The sequence below is a fragment of the Musca autumnalis genome, unplaced genomic scaffold, assembly GCF_047663935.1.
Source record: "Musca autumnalis isolate F117 unplaced genomic scaffold, ASM4766393v1 scaffold_3, whole genome shotgun sequence".
Classification (NCBI taxonomy): domain Eukaryota; kingdom Metazoa; phylum Arthropoda; class Insecta; order Diptera; family Muscidae; genus Musca; species Musca autumnalis.
This window is the reverse complement of record NW_027411866.1, coordinates 239,952,627-239,979,659: the sequence shown is the minus strand read 5'-3', so window position 1 is coordinate 239,979,659 and position 27,033 is coordinate 239,952,627. Positions and strand designations below refer to the sequence as shown.

Here is a 27,033-nt window from a genome sequence, read left to right as displayed (position 1 = left end):
CAAAAAATTGCTCTACCCAGAAAACTGCTTATTTCGTAGACAACATTTATAAAAAATTAACAAATCTTTAACCGAAAGCATCAGGTAAAACTGTTATACAGAGTTTCCAAAAATATATCCTTAACATAAAAACTGTTATACCACAAAAAATTATATTATCAAAAACTATTTAAGTGTAACTGTAATAAATATGTAAAACTGTTCTACATTTTGCTCTTTGTGGTAAAACTTCACTAATAACTGTTATACAAAATCTTTTTGTTGCATAAAAAACTGTTATACAGCATAAAATAATTTGCTTGCGCCAGATGTAAAGTTTGAATATTCTATATAAAACTGTTATATGTCATTGTATACTTTCAAAGTACATACAAGACTGTTATACTGCAAAACAACAAATATTATAACACTAAAAACTGTACATGTAAAACTGTTATATTGAGTCTGCAAAGTCTTAATATTACAAAGAAAACTGTTATACCAAATATATATTAAACTATTAAATCAATATATTAAACTGTTATACCATATCCTTAAAAATTAAATTTTTTGAATTTTTTATATTTTCAACTTTTTAGAATATTATAACGTTTTCTTGCGCCAGATGTAAAGTGCCAATATTCTATATAAAACTGTTATATGTCGTATACTTTTAAAGTACATACAAAACTGTTATACTGGAGAACAAAAAATATTATAACACTAAAAACTGTACAGGTACACTGTTATATTAAGTCTGCAAAGTCTTAATATTACATAGAAAACCGTTAAACCAATTATATATTAAACTGTTATATAAATATATTAAACTGCTATACCAAAATCCTCAAAAATTAAAATTTTTGAATTTCTAATATTTTCAACTTTTTAGAATATTATAACGTAAACTTTCAAACTTGTTGAAGAACTGTTATACAAAATGTTTATGTTAGCATAACAAATTGTTATATCCCATAAACCATAACGACTAGTGTTATATTCTTTACAAAAACGTTTTAACATATTTTATATTTTCAATTATGGTAAAAACTGTTATACTATATTTAACTGTTATACAAAAAAATATATTTGGATTTGCAAGTCCTCACTATTACATAAAACACCGCTATACAAAATTTTTTAAAACTGTTATACTACATTAAACTTTTATACAGGATCGTAAAAAAAAATATTTTTTTTTTGAATTTCTTATATTTTTGCACAAACGTTCTAAACTATTTTACTGTTATACTACATTTAACTGTTATACAAAATCTTTAAAAAATAGATTTGGATTTGCAAGGCCTCACTATTACATAAAACACTGCTATACAAAACTTTTTAAAACTGTTATACTACATTAAACTTTTATACAGGATCGTAAAAAAAATTATTTTTTTCTTTTTTTTTTGAATTTCCTATATTTTTGCACAAACGTTTTAAACTATTTTATATTTTCAATTATGGTAAATACTGTTATACTACACTTAACTGTTATACAAAATCTTTAAAAAATAGATTTGGATTTGCAAGGCCTCACTATTACATAAAACACTGCTATAAAAAATTTTTTAAAACTGTTATACTACATTAAACTTTTATACAGGATCGTAAAAAAAAATATTTTTTTCTTTTTTTTGAAAACGGTTTGGAAAAATTATGAATGAACTACCTTATGTATAACAATTAATGGTCTGTTCCGGTACTGCAAGAATCTACTAATTTTTACTATTTTTGTCGATAACATAAAGGAAAAAATTTTATCGTAGTAAAAAATAGTAGATTCTTGCAGGTTCTGGAACAGAGCATAAGTCTCCAAGTAAAAAAATATTAACCAAGACAACATAATTTTATTATCTCTAGGACAAAAAAATAGAAACGTTACTGAACTGTTGGACTCGAATTTAAGTAGAAAGAAGAAATGAAACAAAAGAAAAACAAGAAGTGTTGTATAATATTAAGGAAGTAAGAATTGTTGCTTTTTTGAATAACCAAAATGCTGGCATGGGAAAAAAGAAGTAAAATATCATTATAAAAAAGCCAAAAATTAAAAATTTTAATTCGAAACTTTTAATTATTATTATTTGACAAACAAACCAAATTAAATGCTTCCTTATACTCTCTACCAAAAACAAAAAAATCCTAACTAAAGCATCACAAAGTCTTCTTCTTTTTTTGGTTGACCAAAAAACAAAAACAAAATTAAATTAAAAAACATAATGCACAATTTTTAGTTTTCAATAACACTTGAAAAAAATTATTTTCAAAATTTATAAAACATTTTTTAAATGGATTTTATTTACACGACATAAAGAAAAATTGTTCACCACAACTTTTTGTCTTTTATTTACTATGAAAAAAATAACAAAAAAAAGAAATATTTTACAATAACAACAACAAAAAGAAATTGTTTTTAACTAAAATGACAAATTATGGCCAAATAATATTATAAATCGTTTTTAATTAGTAATGATTTTTTTATGATTTTCTTTTTTTAACTAATTTATTTAAAACAAAACAAAAAAAACAACAACAATGTTAATTTATTAGTTTTTAGTTATTTTTTTTTTAATTTTAATTTTGTTGACAGGGCAGGATCCCGCTCTTTTATTTTTACAAATACCAAACTAAGATTAACTAAAATCTGAAACAAAGAAAAGTAACAGAAAAAAAACAGTTTTGCCTTTAAGCAAAACCAACCAAAAAAATCTATATATACTATTATATATACATATATTTATGATTAGTAGCAAAAATATATGAAAAGTAAAACAAAAAAGAAAAACAAACAACAACAACCTTGATGGTTAAAAAAATATCATTTAAAAAATATTAATATATTTAACAAGTAAGCAACAAAAACTAAGAAAACAACTTAGCATTACAACAACAACAAAACAAATGGAAATATAAATAAAAGTGGAAAACGCAACCAACAAAACATTGTTAAACTAATAGTTTATATTAAAGAAAAATCAACAAAAAATATAAAATAAAACTACAATGAGAAAACAAATGTTATAGTAATGAATGAAACACACACAAGCAAACCATACTACATACATACATGCATAAAAAATGATTGTAATTATTATTAAGCATAGACCACCAAACCCAAATCCCCTCGAACTCCTATCCACATACCCAGCTCCCAACATTGTGCTCCCCAAACTTGCAACATTTGAGATGTTGCTGCTGCACACACCAGTCAACCAAATATCCCCCATCTCCCCACCTCCACCTCCACCAACCTATCACTGGGTAAAAAAACTTGTTTAAATTATAATTATAAATAAACATCAACAAAAAAACTGAAATTCAATAAAAAGAAACTTAAACAAAAAAACAAATTTGAGTGAAAATTAATTATTTAAAAGAAAATAAAACAAAAAACCGAAAACTACAAGACAAAACCCACAAAACAAACCATAATATGTCTTTTTCTCTTTCTCTTGTAAACTAAAATACAACTACAACACAAAACGTAAGCGTAACATTTAATATTAGTAAAACAAACAAATAAACAAAAAATAATAACAACAACAACTACTACTATTACTAACTGACATGAATTTATAAATTTAATAAACTAAATAATATACATCATATGTAATTAAATTAGGAACTATAACAAAATATAACTAATTTCGAAAAACATGTTTCCAACTAAAAACTGTTATAATTTATTTTCATTTTTTTCGCCTTTTTCTTTATTCTAATTAAAAGGAATAACAATTTTTGAATAACAGTTTTAATACAAACACAAATTTTAAACCAATACAAAACAGTTTCAAATGTATAACAGTTTATTAAAAACTGTTATACTTTTCTAACATGCTGTTATACATATTTTCTAGCATATTGAACTTCGTAGTCGGTGAAGTTTTTATCCAAACTAAATTTTTCATGTGTATAACAGTTTACCAAAAACTGTTATACTTTTTGTAAATACATTTATACATATTTTCCAGCACATTAGTGTAATGTCACTTTATTCCATCAAAAATTTAGAGTATAACAGTTAATGAAAACTGTTATACTTTATTTACGAGAGTGGTATTCATTATTTCTGACACTCTAAAACACTGAGAAATATGCAATTTCCGTCTCCCAAACCATTTTCAGTTATGTCTGGTAGAATTCTGTAATAATTTTTTAAGGCAACCAAAGAATTCGCCAGATATTAAAACACAGCATTTTTAATTAAAATTTGAATCTATTTTAGCAACACTGTTACAATCGCTTATTCTTTAGTTTCGTCGTTGACATACTGCGATGAAATTTTCTATGTTTACATACCAGGGGCTGGATTCTTGTTCTATGAAAATTTCAAATGGAAAATATTTTCTTCATAATATTTTTAATTAGTTTTTTCCTTTATAGAGTTTTTCATTTCACATTTTCATAAAACAAGAATTGAGCCCCTGATCAAATTGTAGCTCTTCACCTTCAAATCAAAATTCTAAAAAGCTTAAAAAATCAAATTCTAATGTTTTACCCACGTCGGTAAAAAGATCATCGTTAACATTAGGTGTGTACGATAACTTTCCCAGAAATAATTACTCAGCAAGTTGCAGCAATCTCTCTCAATGAATTTTACTCTCTTAAGCAAGAAAAATTGCAGAAAGTTGTCGAACAACATTTTGCAAAAACTTGCAAGAAAGTCAGCTGTAAAATGTATGAAAATTGGTTTTGTTTCTTTTGATATTTTAAACCAAATGGAACAAAAACATACATTTTAAAATTGCATTTGACTTCTTTAAAGCAGTAATCCTATCCACAACGCTTTAAAGTCTAAAAAATCTGAAATTGTGACATTTTCTTGGTCACAAATGATAACATTTCAAGTTGTTTACATTTTACAGCTGATTACAGTAGTCAGCTGGCCGAACTTACAAATTTTTACGGGACAAATTATCCCAGCAAAAATTTGCAAGTTCTCAGTCACAAAACTCTCCAAAAATCTCTCCAAACTCGTTCTCTTTTGCTGGATAATTTTGTTATCGAACAGCATTCAGTAGAAATTTGTACAAATTTTTGGGTTATCGTACAGACCTATTGTAAAAATATCAATTTTAAATGTACCGTTATTCCGTTCCGGCTAACTATTTCCAATTATTATATATGACGTTAAGTACAGTCAACACTCTAGTTCAATACTGTTAGCTAACGTTTCATAGTTTCTTTCAAGCCCATTTTTTGATTTTCTGCACGCTAGATCGGTATTTTTCCCACTGTGTCTCGTGTCGCTTTATCGTGAGAATAAACCAAAATTCTGAACGGGTTGAAAGATATGCAACGATATGGCTCTTCGAAATAATGGTTTTAGACCCCAAGTATGTTTGGACGAATTCCGTTTCAGACAATTTGGAGTTGATTTAGCCATGTCCGTCCGTCTGTCTGGCTGGGTGGTGCGCACGAAAACTCTCGAACGGATCAACCGATTCGAACCAAATTTTGCACTTCGAAATATTTTGTCCGAACTTAGTTTAAGTTCGAAGATGGGCTATATCGGTCCACCCCTTCCGGTACCTCACCCACAAAAGTTCGAAAATGTTCGGAAATTTGAAATGTGTAACCGATATAGTTCATACTTTGCACATGGGGAAATTTCTACCAGACTTAGATGAGGTTCAAACTTAGTTTAAGTTCGAAGATGAGTTATATCGGTTCACTCCTTCCGCTACCTCCCTCACAAAAGTTCGAAAATGTTCGGAAATTTTGTGCGCACGATAAGTCTTGAAATGTGTAACCGATATAGTTCATACTTTGCACATGGGGGAATTTCTACCAGACTTAGATGAGGTTCAAATATGGACTCTATCGGTCCACTTCAACGCGTACCTCCCACACAAAATTTCGGAAAAGTTCAGTTTAGGACCAGCTCTCAAATCGCATTGATTTTTGTTGTAACAACTTGTATTTACTGTCCCCCACATACGACGGTACAAGTCTCATCAGGGGCAAGTCCATACTTCCTGAGAAAATAGCCTGAAAGTTGCAAAAAAAACCCCTATGACACCGTGAGTAGAACGGACCTGCTGATTCGGTCCAACATTTCGCCTTCGTAATATTGTGTCCAAACATACATATTTTGAGTTCGAAGATAAGCCATATCGGTCCACTCCATTTTGTGAGCACGATAACTCTTGAAGGGTGTGACCGATTTGATCCATACTTTACACATCCTAATATACCTACCAGATATAGATCAGGTCCGCATATGAACTATATTTGTCCACTCTTTCGGGTACCCCCCACACAAAAATTCTGATAAGTTCACTTTAAGACCTGGGCCTAATTCTCGCATCCCTTATCGAGCGAGTTTTTGTTCGAAGACAAATTACGAACGATCGAAATTTTTGGATTCCCTTAAGGGGAGTACACACTAACAGTCAAAACTGACAGTCAACGTACTTTTAGGGCAATTTTCCGGCAAATAACAACTAAAAACGTTTGAAATACAATATTTACGGTATTATTTAGAGATTACAAAAGAAAATTTTCAGTTAAGCTTTGATATTCACGAAATAGACCTCGATGACTGTCAGTTTTGCTTGTCAATGTGTACTATACTTTATACGATCGAAATTATTTAAAAAAGTTATCGATACATACGGTTATCGAACGGTGAAACATATGGCAAACACAAAATATTACAAACAAAGAAGATATTGCGCGGCAAGTTTCTCGTAAAATGAGATGGAAACATGAAAATTGTATAAAATAATAGAAAATTTTGAAAAATTAAAAGTAATAGTGACTCCGAAATAAATTCCACTATGAAAAAATATAAAAATCTCATTCTGGCATTGGAAAATATATTTTTAATTTGTAAGAAACAGTCCCTTTTTGTCTAGTTTTTTACTAATTTTATTGGAAAAAGTCTTTAGTATGTGATTTTGATTGGTTTTATTGCAAAATGTTTCATTAAAGTTCGTTTTGTGCCACAAAAATAATCAGATCGACAGCAGATGTGTGGCGGGCAGAAACTCGAAAGATTTCACTTGAAAGTGTATTCGACAACGGATGCTGTAATCCAAATACTGAAAATATCGATCGAAATAACTCGATTACGTATGCGAGAATTAGGCCCCTGCTCTCGGATCAATTTGATTTTTGTTGCAGCAACAACAGCATTGCATTCGCTGCCTCCATTACGACGATAGAAGTTTTTTAACTTTCTTTGGCTTTGTTTTTTAACATTATTATTGCCGTGCTAAAAATGTCAAATCAATAATTTGATTAGAATTGTGTGTAATTGAAATTTCTGCAAAACCCCTGAAAGTATGCTCTGGTATTTTATTTTGTGTGGCATTGCCAGAACTAAATTTGACAACATTATATTGACATCATTGCAGAATGTGCATGAGTCTACTATTTGTGAAATTTGACATTATTTTTTATACATTTGTCAAAAAATCAAAAATTGCCAAAAACTAAACGTTGTTGTCAGAAAAAACTTTTCCTAAATAAACTTGCATGTTCTCTGTGAAGAACTGTCAAAAAACTGTATTAACAGGCATCATTCTGTAACAATTTACACAAATACTTAAAAATTTTATAGTAACCAGACAAACCTAATATCATTGTCTTTTTCCCAGAAAAAATTTTAAAGCTATCTATATTTGAATTACAAATTAAAAAATTTTAATTACAAATGGAAACACTGTGGCGTTTTTATTGGGATAGCGTTTGCAATTTTGTTTTTTTTTTTGTTTTCAAAATAGTCTGGCTTAATCCCATTGTTGCTGTTTTAATATTTTAAAACAACTAGTTTATTAGTGGAAAAGATTTGGCATTGTTCGCCAAGGGATAAGGCAGGGAAAACTATAGTTTCGATTCTCGCCACAGAATCTCATCAGTTCCCTTGTTTTTTGTTTGTGGATATTCTCCACCGAAGATATTTTTCAATAACTTCTTCAACAAAAAACTTGTTATACCCAAACATCAATCGTCAGCTCGAAGTAAGCAAAGAAAAAAGTTCAATGAGAATTTTTTCCTTGGCAACCTCACACAACTCCGACAAAAGTGTCTGCGAAAACAATTCAAACCTTTTCCACTAGTACGTGTCGTCGAATTTCAACGAATGCACACACCAAAATTTGGTTGGTCTGCTTTACAACAAAAATAACACACGTCGTGCCATGTCTTCAAAAAGTTTGAATTGTTTTCGCAGACACTTTCGTCGGAGTTGTGTGAGGTTGCCAAGGAAAAAATTTTCATTGAACTTTTTTCTTTGCTTACTTCGAGCTGACGATTGATGTTTGGGTATAACAAGTTTTTTGTTGAAGAAGTTATTGAAAAATAACTTCTGTGGAGAATATCCACAAACAAAAAACACGGGAACTGATGAGATTCTGTGGCGAGAATCGAAACTATAGTATTTCCTGCCTTACCCCTTGGCGAACAATGACAAATCTTTTCCACTAATAAACTAGTTGTTTTAAAAAAATTAAAACAACAAAAATGGGATTAAGCCAGACTATTTTGAAAAAAACATATGGAATAATTTGAATTTCAAATAAATAAAATCGAATTACAAAAGGAGTTCTCGAATTACAAATAAAATATTTCGAATTACAAATGAAATTATCGAATTGCAAATGAAATATTTTGTTGCAATTCGGCAACTCCATTTGTAATTTGAAACATTACAATTATAAGCTTTGTTCCTTTAATTATTTAATGGTAAGAGTGGTAAAAGAGAAAAGTGTCAAAATTGCTCCCTCATGAACATTTTTACCAGAAAAGTAAAGGAACGGAAAAATGGTAGATCTGGCAGCAATGTCAAAAAACATAAAAAAATCAATTTTCGTCTTCTATTTCGCAGTTTTTAGGTCTGTACGATAACCCAAAAGTTTGTACAAATTTGCACAAACTTTTACAAAATGCTGTTCGATAACAAACTTTTAAAGTAAAAGAGAGCGAATTTGGAGACAATAGTGAGACAATTTTGGAGAGTTTTGTTTACAAGTTTTTGCAAGGAAAATTTTTCTTGTAAGAACTTGCAAGTTTGATCAGCTGATTTAAATTTGAATGTTTTGTGGCGGACTTCTTGGCAAAAACATAAACAAACGTTTGGTTATTAAAATAAATAGAAATAAAAAAGGGAAAAATTATTAAATAAATTATGGAAAACGATAATGTAAATAAAATAACTTATTTTGTAGTTTGTGGTGACTACTTTTTTATTTTATTATTTATTTAATCCTTTCCGCCAACTTCTTCTTCTTCTTCAAATCACCTGACTTCTTGCAAGTTTTTGCAAATTGCTGTTCGATAACAATCTGCAAATTTGTAGCTTCGAGAGAGTAAAGTTGGTGGAGAGACGTTACTGAGAATACTTTTCACTTGCGAAGTTACCGTACAGACCTTTTAATTTATGGTCTGTTCCTTTACTTTTAAAAATGGTAACAGTTGCAGAAAATGGTAAAAGTGGTAAACTGCTATCATATAAATTGTATGCTAGTAAAGGGAAGGGAACACTTTACAGGTTAAAAATGGTAAGAAATGGTAACCTCAGGCACGTAAAGGAACAGAGCATTAGTTTTGTCAGCGTTCGACTTTTTCTTGTGTTTTTCGTCCATTTTCTTCTTCATTGTGAAATAATCGTCAAACAAAAGTCGAAAAATCAATTCTGCCATTTTTTACCTGAAGAAATTTTTCTGGTAGCCTGTGTTAGAAGAGAAAGCCATTTTCGGTCTCTCACCTCTCTCACTCTCTTAAAAATTGCTTCCAGTTTTGCCACTTTTCGGGGTTAAGGAACGCTTTGCAGGTTAAAAATGGTAACAAATGGTAAAAATGGTAACCTCAGGTAAGTAAAGGAACACAGCTATAATGCTTGGTTTACATTTACGAAATACACTCGACTTCAACTGTTAAATCCATAGGTTAAACGTCAAATGAAATCCAATGGATTTCAGATGAGGTTTCATTTGACGTTTGAGCTATGGAATTGACAGTTGAAATCGAGTGAAATCGAGTAAACTTAGCATAATTCTAGAATTCCATTTGTAATTAATTATAGCTTTGTTCCAGAACTAAAAAGTTTTTACAATTTTTACGACTTTTACACATTTTACCCGAAAACCCGTTCCCGTACACAAAAAAGTTGTAAAATGTTATCTTCTCTTTAAACAAAGTTAAGAGTGGTTGAGTACTCAAAAGCTCCAATTTAAATATTCTATTATTTTCGCCTATAACCAACAAAGTTATCCAGAAGGAGAATTCAAAAACAGAATTGCCGGAACAGAGGTGCTTGTATAGAAGCAGGGGGCAATTTCAAAAGAGAACGAGAAAAATTGCCACAACGCAAATTGCCGAATGTAATGCAAAGTTTACATTTACGAAATCCACTCGATTTCAAATGTCAATTCCATGGTATAAGTAAAGAGGTAGATTTAAATGAAAACAATCTATAGAACCCTTGTTTTTCCTGAATTCCTAAAACGTCAAAATTAGTAAACACAAAAGCAACTAGTAGGTTTGTTTACAATACCATTTTTGAGCATTTTATAAAAAACGCGAAAATGAATGAAGTGTCAAGGTTTTTCCACATAATCGAGTTGTGGATATGATAAAATGTTTGTTTCAATGCAAAGCTGATATATTTCCTCCATACAAATGTTCTAAAATCAATTTAAATAATCATTGAATTCGATTGTTTTTATAATAGTTTGGCATATTATTCAAACAGCACACACACATACACATATTGTGTATATTGTTTTGACGTTTTAGGAACAATCGAAAGAAAAAATTTAAATTGATAGAAAGCTTTAGCTAACCTTTCTTATTAAACCATGGTCAATTCCAGAGCTCAAACGTCAAATGAAATCTCATCTGGATTTCATTTGACGTTTAACCGATGGATTTGACAGTTGAAATCAAGTGGATTTCGTAAATGTAAACCAAGCATAACTTGTCTACTTAACTTTATACAGTGTTTCCAGATTCACTTTTTATTTTTCCCAAATTAGAGTGCATTTACATCACAAAGGTTTTAGATAAAGACCTTTTTAAAATATCATCTGAATATCAGTCAAATGAATGGAGTGAATAAATTCCCAAAACACCTACTATTTTTTTAAATTTTGAAAATGTTCTTCTTTATAAATGTGCCAAAAATTTAAAAGCAGTAAATTCTTATAGGTTCTTGAAAAATGCACTTGCATCTATTGACCTGCAATGTAAGTCTCGGTCCACACTAAAGCGATTTCAATGAAACAATTTTATGAAGTTAGGCTTTAGGTTGGACCGGGAGTAACGGGCTTACAAATACCCAATTTCTTGAAAGACAATGTATTAGCTATGTTCCCGAACCGGAAAGTTTCTACTATTATTTTCCATTTTCTCTTTAAACAAAAATAATGCTGAATACGGTTCTCTCTAGAAACTTTTTACAAGACGAATTAATTGCTGGAATTCTGATTGGTCGATACGGTGATTTCGACATTTCTTGCAGAGTTTTGACGTTTCTGCAATTTTTCTGTTCAAGTACTGAGTATAAGTGTACAACTTTTTCGACCGCATTTATATTCTAAAATTCTTTCTAATTTTTTTCAAATATAAAAAATCTAAAACTTAAGAGCAACTAATAAGCAATTCTTTGAAGATACCTAAATAAATGTCAAAATTAAGAAACCAAAAGAGAAAAAAATAAAACTTAGTTTGTGTGTGTGTGTACTACTATTGTAATAAGGCAGCAAGTAGTAAAGGTGTCAAAAAGCATGAAGCTCTGAAAATGTAAATATCCATAAATCTCCACAAAAGAAAAATTACGCTAAAATGCCAAAAAAAATCATTTGGGGGAAATCTCAGAAAACAAGACGTACATAAGACATAGAGAAGACAACTGAGAAAACTGAAGTAAAAAAGGTTGAAATATAAAATTACAAATTATATACATATGTATTTAAAGAAAAAACCAAAATTAGTTATAATTATATATACTTACACAGTGAGCATAAAAAAGTATTAAAAAATTAACATTGTATAAATGAGGTGAACAAAAATTATTTAGTAAACTAAACTTTGTAGTTTTATTGAAGATACAAAATAATTATTAATATTAATTATGGTGTAAATAATTTAGTATTCCGAAAACAAAATAAAAAGAACAACAACAAATATACATACATATATAATATTTAAAAAGAAATTTTATGTAAATGTTATCATCAATCTTTAAACAGAATAACAAAACTGGCATACTGACATAATAATCATACATACATATATCCATCAAGAAAATAACAGTCAAACCATAAAAACATACATATGTAGCGTATATACCAAAAAATAAATAAAATTAATAATAATATGTACTAAAAACTGAATAATGACAAGGACTAAAATTACGTATACAGGTCCTGGAGAAGACCCCCATACAAAAAGGAACTAAAGCCACAAAATGTGACAAAGCTAAAAATTTGTTCACTCTCAAAATAATACTGTGACGCTGGCGTTACAAACATTTTATTTCAAAATGAAACAAAACCAAAAACTTTACTTTTGATGTTTTATTATATATATATATTTTTTTTTGTTTATTTTTAATAGAACAATAAATGGAATTTTATTTTACCAACATAATAATGGGATGGAAATATTCAAATTTGTTTTATTTCTTTATTCATGAAACACAATTTAGACGACTCTTCAGTCCATATATTACTCCAAAAATGTTTAATTTTCACAATAATAAAAATTCAATATTCCCTACCACAATTTCAACCACATACACACATACATATGTTATAGAAGAAGACATTACTTTAATAAAAATAAATAAAACAAATCCATTCAACAGATATATTTATATACATTTAGTTATAAAAACCCCAAAGAAGCCGTAACAAAATTTATGTTTATCAATGGTAAATTAAAAACAACAAAAAAATTTATTTAAAAAAATGGAAAAATTATAAACCAAAAAACCGCATAGAAAACAAAAAACAAACCAAACTTAAGATCAGATCAAAAAACAACAACTATTGTGAAATTAATAATAAAACTACAACAAAACATGAAACATTAAAATGAAAAGCATACAAAGTTGGTGAGGAATATATGACAAAAAAAAAAAACAAACAAAACATAAACAATTTAATTATACATATTAAAAAACTATAAATGGTAAATGAAAAAAGAAAAACAAATGAAATAAAACAACAAATATTTGGCATAAAAAGTCTAAAATTAAAAATAAATAAAAAATGAATACAGAAAAATTAAAAATAAATATATTTGATTGATTTTACATGTGGATTTGGCATTGGTAAGTATAAAATACAACTTTTCCAGCTCTGGCGTGAGATTTTAATGTTATCCTAAAAGTATGCTTTAAAATTGGCTTACACGGGCTGGCAGGTATTGTTGAGGAGTAGTGTTGCCATCGCTTTTATTTTCTCAATGACAATAATTCAGGGATGAATGACAGCAATGATGAACACGAAGAAAACATTTGTATGGGGACATTTTGTTCATCTATGAATGAAAGCATACTATAGCAGGGCTGAGCAAAATAATAAAAGAGAGTATTTAAGGGAGAATTAATATTTAATTTTTCTTTATGTTCTATTCCTTTTTATACCCTCAGCATTTGTGCTAACTAGGGTATATACCCTTTCATACGCACAAAATGTGCCTCATCGAAATAATGATTTTATACCCCAAGTATGTTTGGACGAAATGTGTTTCACAATTTGGAGTCTATTTAGCAATGTCCGCCCGTCTGTCTGTCTGTCTGGCTGGCTGGTGCGCACGATAACTCTCGAACGGATGAACCGATTCGGTTCAAATTTTTGCTTTTGTCCAAACTTAGTTGAAGTTCGAAGATGAGCTATATCGGCCCACTCCTTCCGGTACCTCCCCCACAAAAGTTCCAAAATGTTCGGAAAATTTGTGGGCATGATAACTCTTGAAGGGAGTAACCGATTTGGTTTCTAAAAAGAAAAAATTTCTACCAGACTTACATGAGGTTCCAATATGGACTCAATCGGTCCATTCCTTCGGGTACCTCCCCCACTAAATTTCGGAAAAGTTCAGTGTAGGACCTGCTCACGAATCGCATTGATTTTTGTTGTAGCAACTTGCATACACTCCCCCCATATAACAGTATAAGTTTCATCAGTGGCAAGTCCATACTTCCTAAGAAAATAGCCTGAAAGGCATAAAAAACCCTGTGACACCGTCTGTAGTGGTTGGAGCGCAAGATAACTCTCTAAATATTGTCGAAATTTAGTTTATTTAAAATTTGGGCCCTATCTGGTCAATCCTTGTGATACCACCCACACAAATGTTCAACATTTTTGTGTGGTTAAGGGTTTGTTCAAGGATCCTTTGGACATATATACCGAAAGCTTTCCTAGCGGCCCTGTTTACACCGATATTATTATATTTCGTGGACAAGTGTGTTAAAAAAAGCGCTGTCTATCGTTATCCCCGCAAATTTGTCAGCTTTAATCCTATCCATATTTTTGTCGGTTCATACGCCCAAAATTTCGCGTCAAAGCGTGGATATCTCAGAAACTAGAGCAGACAGGGGAAACCCGACCACAAATTCAGAAAGAGCTTACCATTAAAACCGCATGTATGTATCTCAAAAAGTCAAAAATGACGTTTGAAGCACTTACGCATGACACCGACGATATACCTGGATAATAATTGTTGTACAATAATAATGATGTGAAAAATAATTCCTTGCTCCTGGAAATACAATTTTACGAGTGTTAAATCTCAAATATGCTCTGACTACAGGGTCATAAGTCTGCTCCCTATTGCGTATAAGATAGTGTCAGAGACATTATGCGAACGACTAAAGCCTATGGTCAACGAAATAATTGGACCTTACCAATGCGGCTTTACACCTGACAAATCCACCACTGACCTCATGTTTATCCTGCGGCAAATCCCAAGAGATGCAGACCGACACTTTCCATCTTTTTGTCGATTATAGAACAGCCTGCGACAACCTCTTACGTTCAAACCTATTCCAAGCCATGTCTGAATTTGGTATCCCCGCAAAGCTCATTCGATTTTGTAAGATGACTTTAACTGATTCCCAGTCCTCAGTTAAAATTGGAAAGAACATCTCCGAACAATTCAGTACCAAAAGAGGTGTTAGACAAGGATACAGCCTTTCGTGTGATCTCTTCAACACCATGCTGGTAAAGGTTATACGAGATGCAGATGTTAAAATAAATGGCACAATTCACTCCTGTTTACACTTGTTTGCTCCATCGAAGCCTTGGCCTGCCAGCTCTGCGTGTACCGCTATGTGGCCCGTATATATACGTATTTTTGGCGGGTTCATCAATGGTCATTCTTATGATATGGCCTAGCCAACGCAATCGTTGCACCTCGATACGCTTATCTATACAGATGTCGTTGTCGATATTCACCGTCAACGCAGATTGGCCCGTGATCTTTAGAAGAATTTTTCTCTCAAACACACCAAGCACTGCCTTATCTGCTTGCGCAAGAACCCAGGCTTCGGAACCATACATTAGCACAGGTAGTAACAGTGTTTTGTAAAGCGTTATTTTTGTTTGAGAAGATGTGGCCTTCGTTGTAAATTGCTTACTTGAGCCAAAGTAGCATATGTTGACCAACACAATTCTTCTCGTTATTTCACAACTGTTGTTTGTTGTGTTTATGGCGGTGTCGAGGTAGACGAAGTCTTTTACTACCTCAAAATTGTAGGAACCAACTTCCACTGTTGGTCCTAGCTCTATGGACGCATTGCGCGTCGACACCATCAACTTTGTCTTTTCGTCGTTTACTGTCAGCCCCACTTTTGCTGATTCTCCTTCGACCAGGGCAAATTTATATAATATGCATAAATTACAACCACTAACAAATTTACAAAAAAAAAAAAACATTGGTGTTATCAAGGCACATTTATTGAAGGTAGAAGCGACAATCAGCTGTATTTTTACTTTTTTTGTAAATATGGTTTTCAAAATTTAATAGGGTCTAGTCATGAAATTTGAAACTTCGAAATTTGCTATTACATTTTGAAAACCAATGGTCTGTTCCAGAACTGCAAGAATATACTAATTTTTACTATTTTTTCCGATAACATAAAGGATAAAATATTATCGTAGTAAAAAATAGTAGCTTCTTGCAGGTTCTGGAACAGAGCATAAATTTACATAAAAAGTAAGAATACAGCTGATTTGCACTTCTACCTTATATAAATATGCCTTGCCTTCGACCTTCTTAAAGGTATCAATTACTTCCTTTACTGATCGTTCCATGATGTCGATGTCATCAGCATAAGCAAGTAACATGTGTTTGTTGCTGTAGATTGTGCCATTTCTTTTGACATTTGCATCTCGTATAAACTTTTCCAGCAGAATGTGGACCATGTCACACGAAAGGCTGACTCCTTGTCTGAAACCTCTTTTGGTACTGAGTTGTTCGGAGAGGTACTTTCGTATTTTAACTGAGGACCTAGTATTAGTTAAAGTCATCTTACAAAGCCGAATGAGCTTTGCGGGGATACCAAATTCAGGGGGCTGTCGAAGGCTGCCTTATAATCGACTAAATGGTGGTAGGTGCCGATCTGCATCTCCTGGGTATTCTCCAGGATTTGCCGCAAGGTAAATATATGGTCAATGGTAGACTTGCCAGGTCTCAAGCCGCATTGGTATGGTCCAATTATTTTATTGACCATAGGCTTAAGTCGTTCGCATAATATCCCTGACACTATCTTATACGCAATAGGGAAAAGAGGTATGCCTCTATAGTTAGAGCATACAGTCTTATCTCCTTTATTGTGGGCGGAACACAGGATATTCAGGTTCCAATCGTCGGGTACGCGTTCTTCCTGCCAGATGGTGCTAACTAGCTGATTCATACACCTTATCAGCGTATCGCCTTCGGTTTTGAACAGCTCGGCTGGTAAGCCATCGGCTCATGTTGCCTTATTATTTTTTAGCCATTTTATTGCTGACTTCACCTCATCTTGGCTGGGCGGTATACATTCAACACCATCTTCTGGGATTGGATCTGTGGTATCTTCGTCGTCTGCGCTACTATTGAACACCAACAGTTTGGAAAAATGTTTTTTTCATGTCCTGAGCGCACTTTCTGTATCAGATACCAAATTACCTTGCTGATCTCCACAGGAGGATGTGCCTGTACCAAAGCCATCAGTTTGATGCTTGACTCATTGGTAGAATTTTCGGACTTCATTCTGGTTCCTGTACATCTCGATTTTTTCACACTCCCGCTTTTCCATCTCTCTTTTTTTCCTGCGGAAAAGGCGTTTCTCCTCTCTCCTTTTCTCCCGATATCTTTCTCGGGCGCTACGCGTTGCTAGGGATTGTAAAGTAGCCCTATATGTCGCATTTTTCTCTTCGGTATCAGCACGACACTCCTGATCATACCATGGATTCCTTCTGTTATCCAAGTATGGATTTTGCGGCTGTTTGCATGGAGTGGGCAATAATTTGCCATTGCGCTGATATGTTATCGGGATGAGGAGTGCTTTGATTAAGCAATTGGAATAGTTGAGTGGAATATGCTGTAGCTATCTGTTGTGATTGCAGCTTACCGATGTCTAACTTTCGTGTTGTGTCTGTTCGTACTTTGTTTGCTACGTTTAAGCGGGTGCGTACCTTTGCTGCAACAAGGTAGTGGTCCGAATCAATGTTTGCGCCTCGCAACGATCGATGAATGTCTTAGATCTATCACAACATGATCAATTTGGTTTCTTGTTTTCTGATCTGGAGACAGCCAGGTGCCCTTATGAATATCGAGATGATTAAATCTGGTACTGCTAACTACCATGTTTTTTTGCACACACAGAGAAGAGATATTGTTGGAACAATCATATTCTAAGAACAAAATAGTGTATTTTAAAAATCTGAAAATATATATTGTTGTTTCAACCATATATTTTTTATTAGGAAACATGATGACACAAAATATATTGTGGGCCAATAATACATATTTTAAGAATTTTAAAATACACTATTTTGTTCTTAGAATATGATTATTCCAACAATATTTTTTCTCTGCGTGCAGCTGCAAAGTCTATCAGCCTCATACCATTGCCAGATGTTTTACTGTGGAGACAGAATTTTTCGACTGTTGGGCCAAAGATATTTTTCTTTCCAATTTTGGCAGTAAAATCGCCTAGAATAATGTTAATGTCATGGGCAGGACAACGGTCATATTTTTCTTCTAAGCGCTCATAAAATATATCTTTGGTCAGTTCGTTCTTGTCTTCAGTGGGTGCATGAGCGCAAATAAAGCTGATTTTGAAGAATTTTGCTTTTATTCGAATTGTAGCAAGTCTTTCATTCACTGATGTGAAGCTGGAGACCAGGTGTTTTTACCTCCGACCAAGTACAAATCCGCAACAAAACTCATGCTTTATGTCATGGCAGCTATAATACAGTGCGTCACCTTTAGGTGTTGTTGTGACGCCTTTCCCATTCCATCGTATTTCCTGTATGGCAGTAATGTCGGCCTTGTACTTTTCAAGCACATCTGCCAATGCGTAAACTGCACCTTCTCTATAAAGAGTGCGAACATTCCATGTGCAGATTCGCAGATCATGGTCCTTAAAACGTTTGCGGGGGTCGTCAAATTTAGAGGGATTTGTTTTTCTTTTCTTTTTTTAAAGTAGGCTGCTTTTTCTAGGAGAGGGTTACTAACCCTGCGCCCAAGCCCAAATTGTTAACGTTCTTATGGGTGAACGCCCGGCACATTTTAGCTAATATGTTCTCCAAATTTAGTTTAATTTCCAAAATGCCCGATATCGATTTTCTAGTCCAAAATTTATGCGATGACCCACTGAAATGAACAGTGGTCGCGATATCTATCAAAAATAAGATCAACTTTCGTAATGGACTATGCCGGTCCATTCTTCTAAGTACCTCCTCCCCAACACTTTTGAATTTTAATCCTAATCCACATTTTTGTCGCAAGTTCAAATGTCCAAAAAGGGCCACAAAATTCTGAAAAGACCTTAAATACATTCGATCTGTCCTTAGATGATAGTTTAAATACAGATAGGTTGAGGGTATATCTCTGTCGGCAAAGCCGACGGATACTTTTTTACTTGTTATTATCCTCCCCTCATAGTGTGGTAGTGTATAAAACTCAATATTTTATATCTATATATATAAAAATGGTGTAAAAAATGTATAGTAATTCATAAAATCAGAACGGCTAGGCCGATTTCTGTAAAATTTTTTGTCAGTTATTCGTATTTTCGAGGAGAAGGTCTTTACGGAAGAAAATTTTGGAAAATCTCTCTGGAAAAGTCGGAAAGTTGGAAAAATCGAAAATTGAGTTTTTGTATGAAATTTTAGTCCTTAATAGCGAGACGAAGTTCGCCGGGTCCGCTAGTTTGTTATAAAAAAGTTTTGTTTTTTTTATTGAATATAACGTACAAAACACTTAAAATGAAAGTTCAATACAGGTGACATTTATGATTGCCCTCATCGAATCATTGCTAAGACTAAGATCATGTGGGGAATGATTCTAAACAGACAAACCTCCTGCAATGATCGTTCACTCAATTTAATATAATATTTATAATAATATTTATGTATATACTTATATACAAAATTCATTTATAAAAAAGAAACATATATACACAAGATTAACATAAATAAATACTTAAAAACTAACATGGGTATGTATGTATAAAAAACTTATGCTATATATAAAATTTTATAAATGTAGTGGTGGTGGATAAGGAAGTCAGGAAATTCTATAAAAAACATATTTTAAAAATATAACACGCTGCGGTCTTTTACAAAAACAAATATCTATTACTTGGCCTCAGTTACAAATGGGAGACAGGGGGCTGTAGAGTTGACGGAAAACAAAACCAATTGTAGTCGGAACTTATAAATAAACCGAACTTCTCTATAACATAACTTCTGGAACTAAGAATTCCAACTTATAAGAAAATTCATTATAACGAGACTATTATTGTGGAAATTCATAATTTTGAAAAATCGTTATTGAGAATTATTCGTAGATGTTCGGCTGTATTTTAAAGTAGTGTGTTGTTCCCCAACTCCCCAGCCCCCACACAGTTCCAAAAAGTGGACAACTCAGTTGCCAATTTTTTCCCAATTTTTGTTCTAAGTATATCACATATCATTTCTTTCTGTTTCTTCTTCATCCTCTGTAATGTTTTTTCTTTCGCTTACGGATCGGAACTGCCTAGCAGTTGTTAGATCCACTTTCGACAAACATTCTCCTAGGATTTCTTTAAATTAGTTCGACTGTGATAATTTGTAAAGAATGCCGAGCGGGAGGTACGCGCCCTTGGTGGCCGATATGTGGGTAGATCAATAAAGACCGGTTCATAGTCAGGATTTTCAGGTTTCAATGACCTCGATTCAGTCATTACAATATTTGTGTAATATGTTGGGGAATCTTGCGACTCTTCAGCAATGGGTTCCTGGGGTGCGGGGGCAACAACACCTCCAGGCCTTAGTAAGGCGAAAATATTTCTTTGTTCCCTTTGCGACTCGGAATGGGCACGTTTTCTTTTATTCGACGTGTTTATTAGAGATTGTTCTTCGAACCGCGGTATATAACGTGGCTTACGGGGGGTTTCCGATTTCACAGTTTCCGGCTTGTCGGGAACATTAAAGCCAAAGAAACGTGGCGCCTGGACAGATATTAAGGGAAGTATCGTTTCCCGGGCATATCTCTCTGCTCTCTGTAAAAATTCGCCCAATCTAAAGGGAAACAATTGCACCGTAACCATCTCCTCCTCGAAGGCAGTTTTTGGTCGCTCCTGCTTATTGAGAGGTGTTATTTTAATTATCTCAAATTTGTCGGGTTTTTCGGTAATAGGCTGTGGTTCAGGGAGTATAATTTCTTTGCCCTTTTTAACCCTTGGTGTGGTTGATTTGAGTACAGGTTCCATTATCTCTCCCACTCCAGCGAAATCATTTAAATTACGACCCCGATTAACATTTAGGCGACGATCATTTAGCACTGGTTCGAATATTTCTTGCGGTTGTTCGGAAAAACTGCGACTAGTTTCACCTTGTTCCTTATCCAAAGAGTTACCCTCCAATATGGGTTGCCATGGCAGCTCACCATTCTCTTCCAGCGGGAAACTTTGGTTTTCTCCCAGCTTAAAACTGGAGCCCAAATTCAAGAAGTTTTTGTGTTTCTTAATGGTCTCAATGGCATCGGCATCTGCTGTGGGTACTTGTATACTTTCTTGGGCCGCTGAATCGGCGGCTGGCACCTCAGTTATTGGTTTTGAGGTAAAGGCTCCATATTCATCTTGATTGTCCAGCTCACAATTGCCAGGTTTTAGTTTCAAACGCACCGGACTGCCAGTGGAGAGTTTTGTGTTGGGTCTACACAAGGAGTGACTGCGACCATAGCTATCGGTCAATATCACCTTGTCAATATCCCAGTGAGGTAGACCCTTGGACAGCCAACCGCTATAGTGTTTGTAGTTCAGGCTAAGAGTGGTGGGGAACCCTAGAGCTGGATGTGGCACAATAATCTTGGAAACAATGTCACCGGCAAAGAATTCAGAATCGTCTTTTCTGGAAATAAAAAATACATGAAAAATTAGTCTTTAAAAATCCACGTTTGGTGGGCTACAGGTCCATGAAAAATTAGTCTTTAAAAATCCACGTTTAGTGGGCTACAGGTCCATGAAAAATTAGTCTTTAAAAATCCACGTTTGGTGGGCTACAGGTCCATGAAAAATTAGTCTTTAAATATCCACGTTTGGTGGGCTACAGGTCCATGAAAAATTAGTCTTTAAAAATGCACGTTTGGTGGGCTACAGGTCCATGACAAATTAGTCTTTAAAAAATAATTATTCTCAAACGTCTATGAGAGACTTACTCTGATATCTGAAAAGTTTCATTGAGACCACCTTCTCCCTCCAAAATGGCCTCTAGGCGACCAATGGTTCTCAGAGGCAGGTCATTAAATGAATTGAAGATTTGCAGTTGGAATTGATGGGCACAGAATGGCTCCTCTTCCCTTGTAAGCAGATACAGTTGACCTCGGCCCGATGAGCGATCAGCATAATAGCCCATGTTACCACAACGGGGTACACCCTCCGCCAAATCTTCATCATCTTGGGCACAGGGGAAACATTTACCCTTCAAAAAGTCTTCATAACTGGCGCAGGGAAAGGCGGGGAACAGGCAACGCGGTGCCACTGAATCTATGAAGAATTTATAGGCACGACGATGATTGCACAGCGAACGACCCTCTTCCTCTTCGGCAGTTTGGGCAGCTAAGGGGAGAGAAGATATTTCATTATTGAATTCTCCATTATTATATCACCCAAAAACTTACACCAAATAAAATCTGTCACAGCTCCCACAAAAAGATTAGAACAACCGGTCTGCACCCGACCTCCATTGGGATAAAAGTCTACATCTCCCATTGGTTGCCAAGAACCCAAACCACCCAAAATGAGATTTTCACCATTCGAATGAATCACATCAACAAATTCCGCATCGGTACTGTCCAAACGCACCTTGGGATGTTGGGCCTCAAATAGGGGACCAGCAGGATCCAAGCCGGTAATACGAGCCAAGCCCGGCAGTTCAGCACCAGCAAAACCCGATACATGGGCACCCAAACTAAAACCAATGATATGGGTTCGGGCCAAATTTAGACCCTTATATTCCTGCAGGTTCTTTAACAACATGGCCAATTGTTTGCCCACTAAACGAGTATTTGTGGCAGCTCTGACATAATTCGGGAAGGTGGCACCATTCTCCCAGTCCACACAGATGACAATACAGTCTTCCTGCAAAAAATAATTTTCAAATTTATAATACCAGAAATATACCAGGATCTTCAGGGTTCCCACTTACCACTGCCATTAGGGCCGTTTTCATTTCATAAATCCAAACATGAGGACAGGCCGAACCAAAACCATGCACAATAACCCTCACCGACATTTCATCGAAGCCCTCCAAATCATCCAGAGTGATGGGTACCTTTTGAAAAGTCGTGGTCTTGCGTATGGGCATTGCAGTTGTAGGTGGTTCTTCAGTGGTCACTTCAGAATAATCTGTGCTATTCAAACTCCGCTTTCGATGATAAGACTTGGTGTGCTTAAAGGCCTCTGTCATATTTAGAAAAGGCAACTCCATAAGAGGTCTCTCCGAACGATTTTTGGTGGAATAGAAAAAGAATTTGGTATTGATTTCCTGTGGTGGTGATGGCAGCATTTCCAAATAGGCAAATGGCCCCGAATCTTCAAAGCAACCCAACTCATCGTAACAAACTCGCTTGGCTGAGGCTCGTTTAACCCTAAAATGAAAAATGAGGTTAGATAGAGGATTTTAAAACATATTTGGAAATATTTACCTTGACCGTTTCTGTCTTTCCTTGTAGAGCTCATATTCCTTTAGGGATTCACGAACTGCCCTTACCAATTCGGAATGATTGGCATTACTGTTGGCAAATTTACGATTGAGAGCTTCATCGGGTGTTAGTTGAGATTCGGCATGTTCGATTTCGTGTTTATCTGGAAACAGTTGAAAAAGAGAAACGTTATAAGGTTCCAAGTTATATACAAAAAAATTCAGAATTTCAAGGGGATTTTTTTAAGAAAAAATTTTCATCGACCCTAAAAACACCAAACGTGGATTTTTAAGGAATATTTTTTCATCGACTATTAGACCACCAAACGTGGATTTTTTAAAGAATATTTTTTCATTGTCTATTAGACCATCAAACGTGGATTTTTTAAAGAATATTTTTTCATTCAACATCAAACCAACAAACGTGGATTTTTTAAAGAATATTTTTTCATTCAACATCAAACCAACAAACGTGGATTTTTTAAAGAATATTTTTTCATTCAACATCAAACCAACAAACGTGGATTTTTTAAAGAATATTTTTTCATTCAACATCAAACCAACAAACGTGGATTTTTTAAAGAATATTTTTTCATTCAACATCAAACCAACAAACGTGGATTTTTTAAAGAATATTTTTTCATTCAACATCAAACCAACAAACGTGGATTTTTTAAAGAATATTTTTTCATTCAACATCAAACCAACAAACGTGGATTTTTTAAAGAATATTTTTTCATTCAACATCAAACCAACAAACGTGGATTTTTTAAAGAATATTTTTTTATTGTCTATTAGACTATCAAACGTGGATTTTTTAAAGAATATTTTTTTATTGTCTATTAGACTATCAAACGTGGATTTTTTAAAGAATATTTTTTCACAAACGTGGATTTTTTAAAGAATATTTTTTCATCCAACATTAGACCATCAAACGTGGATTTTTTAAAGAATATTTTTTCATCCAACATTAGACCATCAAACGTGGATTTTTTAAAGAATATTTTTTCATCCAACATTAGACCATCAAACGTGGATTTTTTAAAGAACATTTTTTCATCCAACATTAGACCATCAAACGTGGATTTTTTAAAGAATATTTTTTCATCCAACATTAGACCATCAAACGTGAATTTTTTAAAGAATATTTTTTCATCCAACATTAGACCATCAAACGTGGATTTTTTAAAGAATATTTTTTCATCCAACATTAGACCATCAAACGTGGATTTTTTAAAGAATATTTTTTCATCCAACATTAGACCATCAAACGTGGATTTTTTAAAGAATATTTTTTCATCCAACATTAGACCATCAAACGTGGATTTTTTAAAGAATATTTTTTCATCCAACATTAGACCATCAAACGTGGATTTTTTAAAGAATATTTTTTCATCCAACATTAGACCATCAAACGTGGATTTTTTAAAGAATATTTTTTCATCCAACATTAGACCATCAAACGTGGATTTTTTAAAGAATATTTTTTCATCCAACATTAGACCATCAAACGTGGATTTTTTAAAGAATATTTTTTCATCCAACATTAGACCATCAAACGTGGATTTTTTAAAGAATATTTTTTCATCCAACATTAGACCATCAAACGTGGATTTTTTAAAGAATATTTTTTCATCCAACATTAGACCATCAAACGTGAATTTTTTAAAGAATATTTTTTCATCCAACATTAGACCATCAAACGTGGATTTTTTAAAGAATATTTTTTCATCCAACATTAGACCATCAAACGTGGATTTTTTAAAGAATATTTTTTCATCCAACATTAGACCATCAAACGTGGATTTTTTAAAGAATATTTTTTCATCCAACATTAGACCATCAAACGTGGATTTTTTAAAGAATATTTTTTCATCCAACATTAGACCATCAAACGTGGATTTTTTAAAGAATATTTTTTCATCCAACATTAGACCATCAAACGTGAATTTTTTAAAGAATATTTTTTCATCCAACATTAGACCATCAAACGTGGATTTTTTAAAGAATATTTTTTCATCCAACATTAGACCATCAAACGTGGATTTTTTAAAGAATATTTTTTCATCCAACATTAGACCATCAAACGTGGATTTTTTAAAGAATATTTTTTCATCCAACATTAGACCATCAAACGTGGATTTTTTAAAGAATATTTTTTCATCCAACATTAGACCATCAAACGTGGATTTTTTAAAGAATATTTTTTCATCCAACATTAGACCATCAAACGTGAATTTTTTAAAGAATATTTTTTCATCCAACATTAGACCATCAAACGTGGATTTTTTAAAGAATATTTTTTCATCCAACATTAGACCATCAAACGTGGATTTTTTAAAGAATATTTTTTCATCCAACATTAGACCATCAAACGTGGATTTTTTAAAGAATATTTTTTCATCCAACATTAGACCATCAAACGTGGATTTTTTAAAGAATATTTTTTCATCCAACATTAGACCATCAAACGTGGATTTTTTAAAGAATATTTTTTCATCCAACATTAGACCATCAAACGTGGATTTTTTAAAGAATATTTTTTCATCCAACATTAGACCATCAAACGTGGATTTTTTAAAGAATATTTTTTCATCCAACATTAGACCATCAAACGTGGATTTTTTAAAGAATATTTTTTCATCCAACATTAGACCATCAAACGTGGATTTTTTAAAGAATATTTTTTCATCCAACATTAGACCATCAAACGTGGATTTTTTAAAGAATATTTTTTCATCCAACATTAGACCATCAAACGTGGATTTTTTAAAGAATATTTTTTCATCCAACATTAGACCATCAAACGTGGATTTTTTAAAGAATATTTTTTCATCCAACATTAGACCATCAAACGTGGATTTTTTAAAGAATATTTTTTCATCCAACATTAGACCATCAAACGTGGATTTTTTAAAGAATATTTTTTCATCCAACATTAGACCATCAAACGTGAATTTTTTAAAGAATATTTTTTCATCCAACATTAGACCATCAAACGTGGATTTTTTAAAGAATATTTTTTCATCCAACATTAGACCATCAAACGTGGATTTTTTAAAGAATATTTTTTCATCCAACATTAGACCATCAAACGTGGATTTTTTAAAGAATATTTTTTCATCCAACATTAGACCATCAAACGTGGATTTTTTAAAGAATATTTTTTCATCCAACATTAGACCATCAAACGTGGATTTTTTAAAGAATATTTTTTCATCCAACATTAGACCATCAAACGTGGATTTTTTAAAGAATATTTTTTCATCCAACATTAGACCATCAAACGTGGATTTTTTAAAGAATATTTTTTCATCCAACATTAGACCATCAAACGTGGATTTTTTAAAGAATATTTTTTCATCCAACATTAGACCATCAAACGTGGATTTTTTAAAGAATATTTTTTCATCCAACATTAGACCATCAAACGTGGATTTTTTAAAGAATATTTTTTCATCCAACATTAGACCATCAAACGTGGATTTTTTAAAGAATATTTTTTCATCCAACATTAGACCATCAAACGTGGATTTTTTAAAGAATATTTTTTCATCCAACATTAGACCATCAAACGTGGATTTTTTAAAGAATATTTTTTCATCCAACATTAGACCATCAAACGTGGATTTTTTAAAGAATATTTTTTCATCCAACATTAGACCATCAAACGTGAATTTTTTAAAGAATATTTTTTCATCCAACATTA

At 32.8% G+C, this 27,033-nt stretch overlaps 1 protein-coding gene across 3 annotated transcripts in view; it reads right to left on the bottom strand.

The window, feature by feature from the left end:
• Positions 1–19,535: 19,535 nt before the first annotated feature.
• The window catches only part of LOC141399204 (uncharacterized), a 132,415-nt gene continuing 124,917 nt past the window's right edge, over positions 19,536–27,033 (bottom strand). For all 3 annotated transcript variants that reach the window (XM_073977469.1, XM_073977468.1, XM_073977470.1), the window contains 5 exons: positions 23,329–23,488; positions 22,830–23,271; positions 22,303–22,762; positions 21,841–22,240; positions 19,536–21,533 (listed from right to left, as the gene is read on the bottom strand). In XM_073977469.1, the coding sequence (XP_073833570.1) occupies positions 20,216–21,533; positions 21,841–22,240; positions 22,303–22,762; positions 22,830–23,271; positions 23,329–23,488 (2,780 nt within the window). In that variant the 3' untranslated portion in view covers positions 19,536–20,215. The remainder of the gene's footprint in view (positions 21,534–21,840; positions 22,241–22,302; positions 22,763–22,829; positions 23,272–23,328; positions 23,489–27,033) is intronic.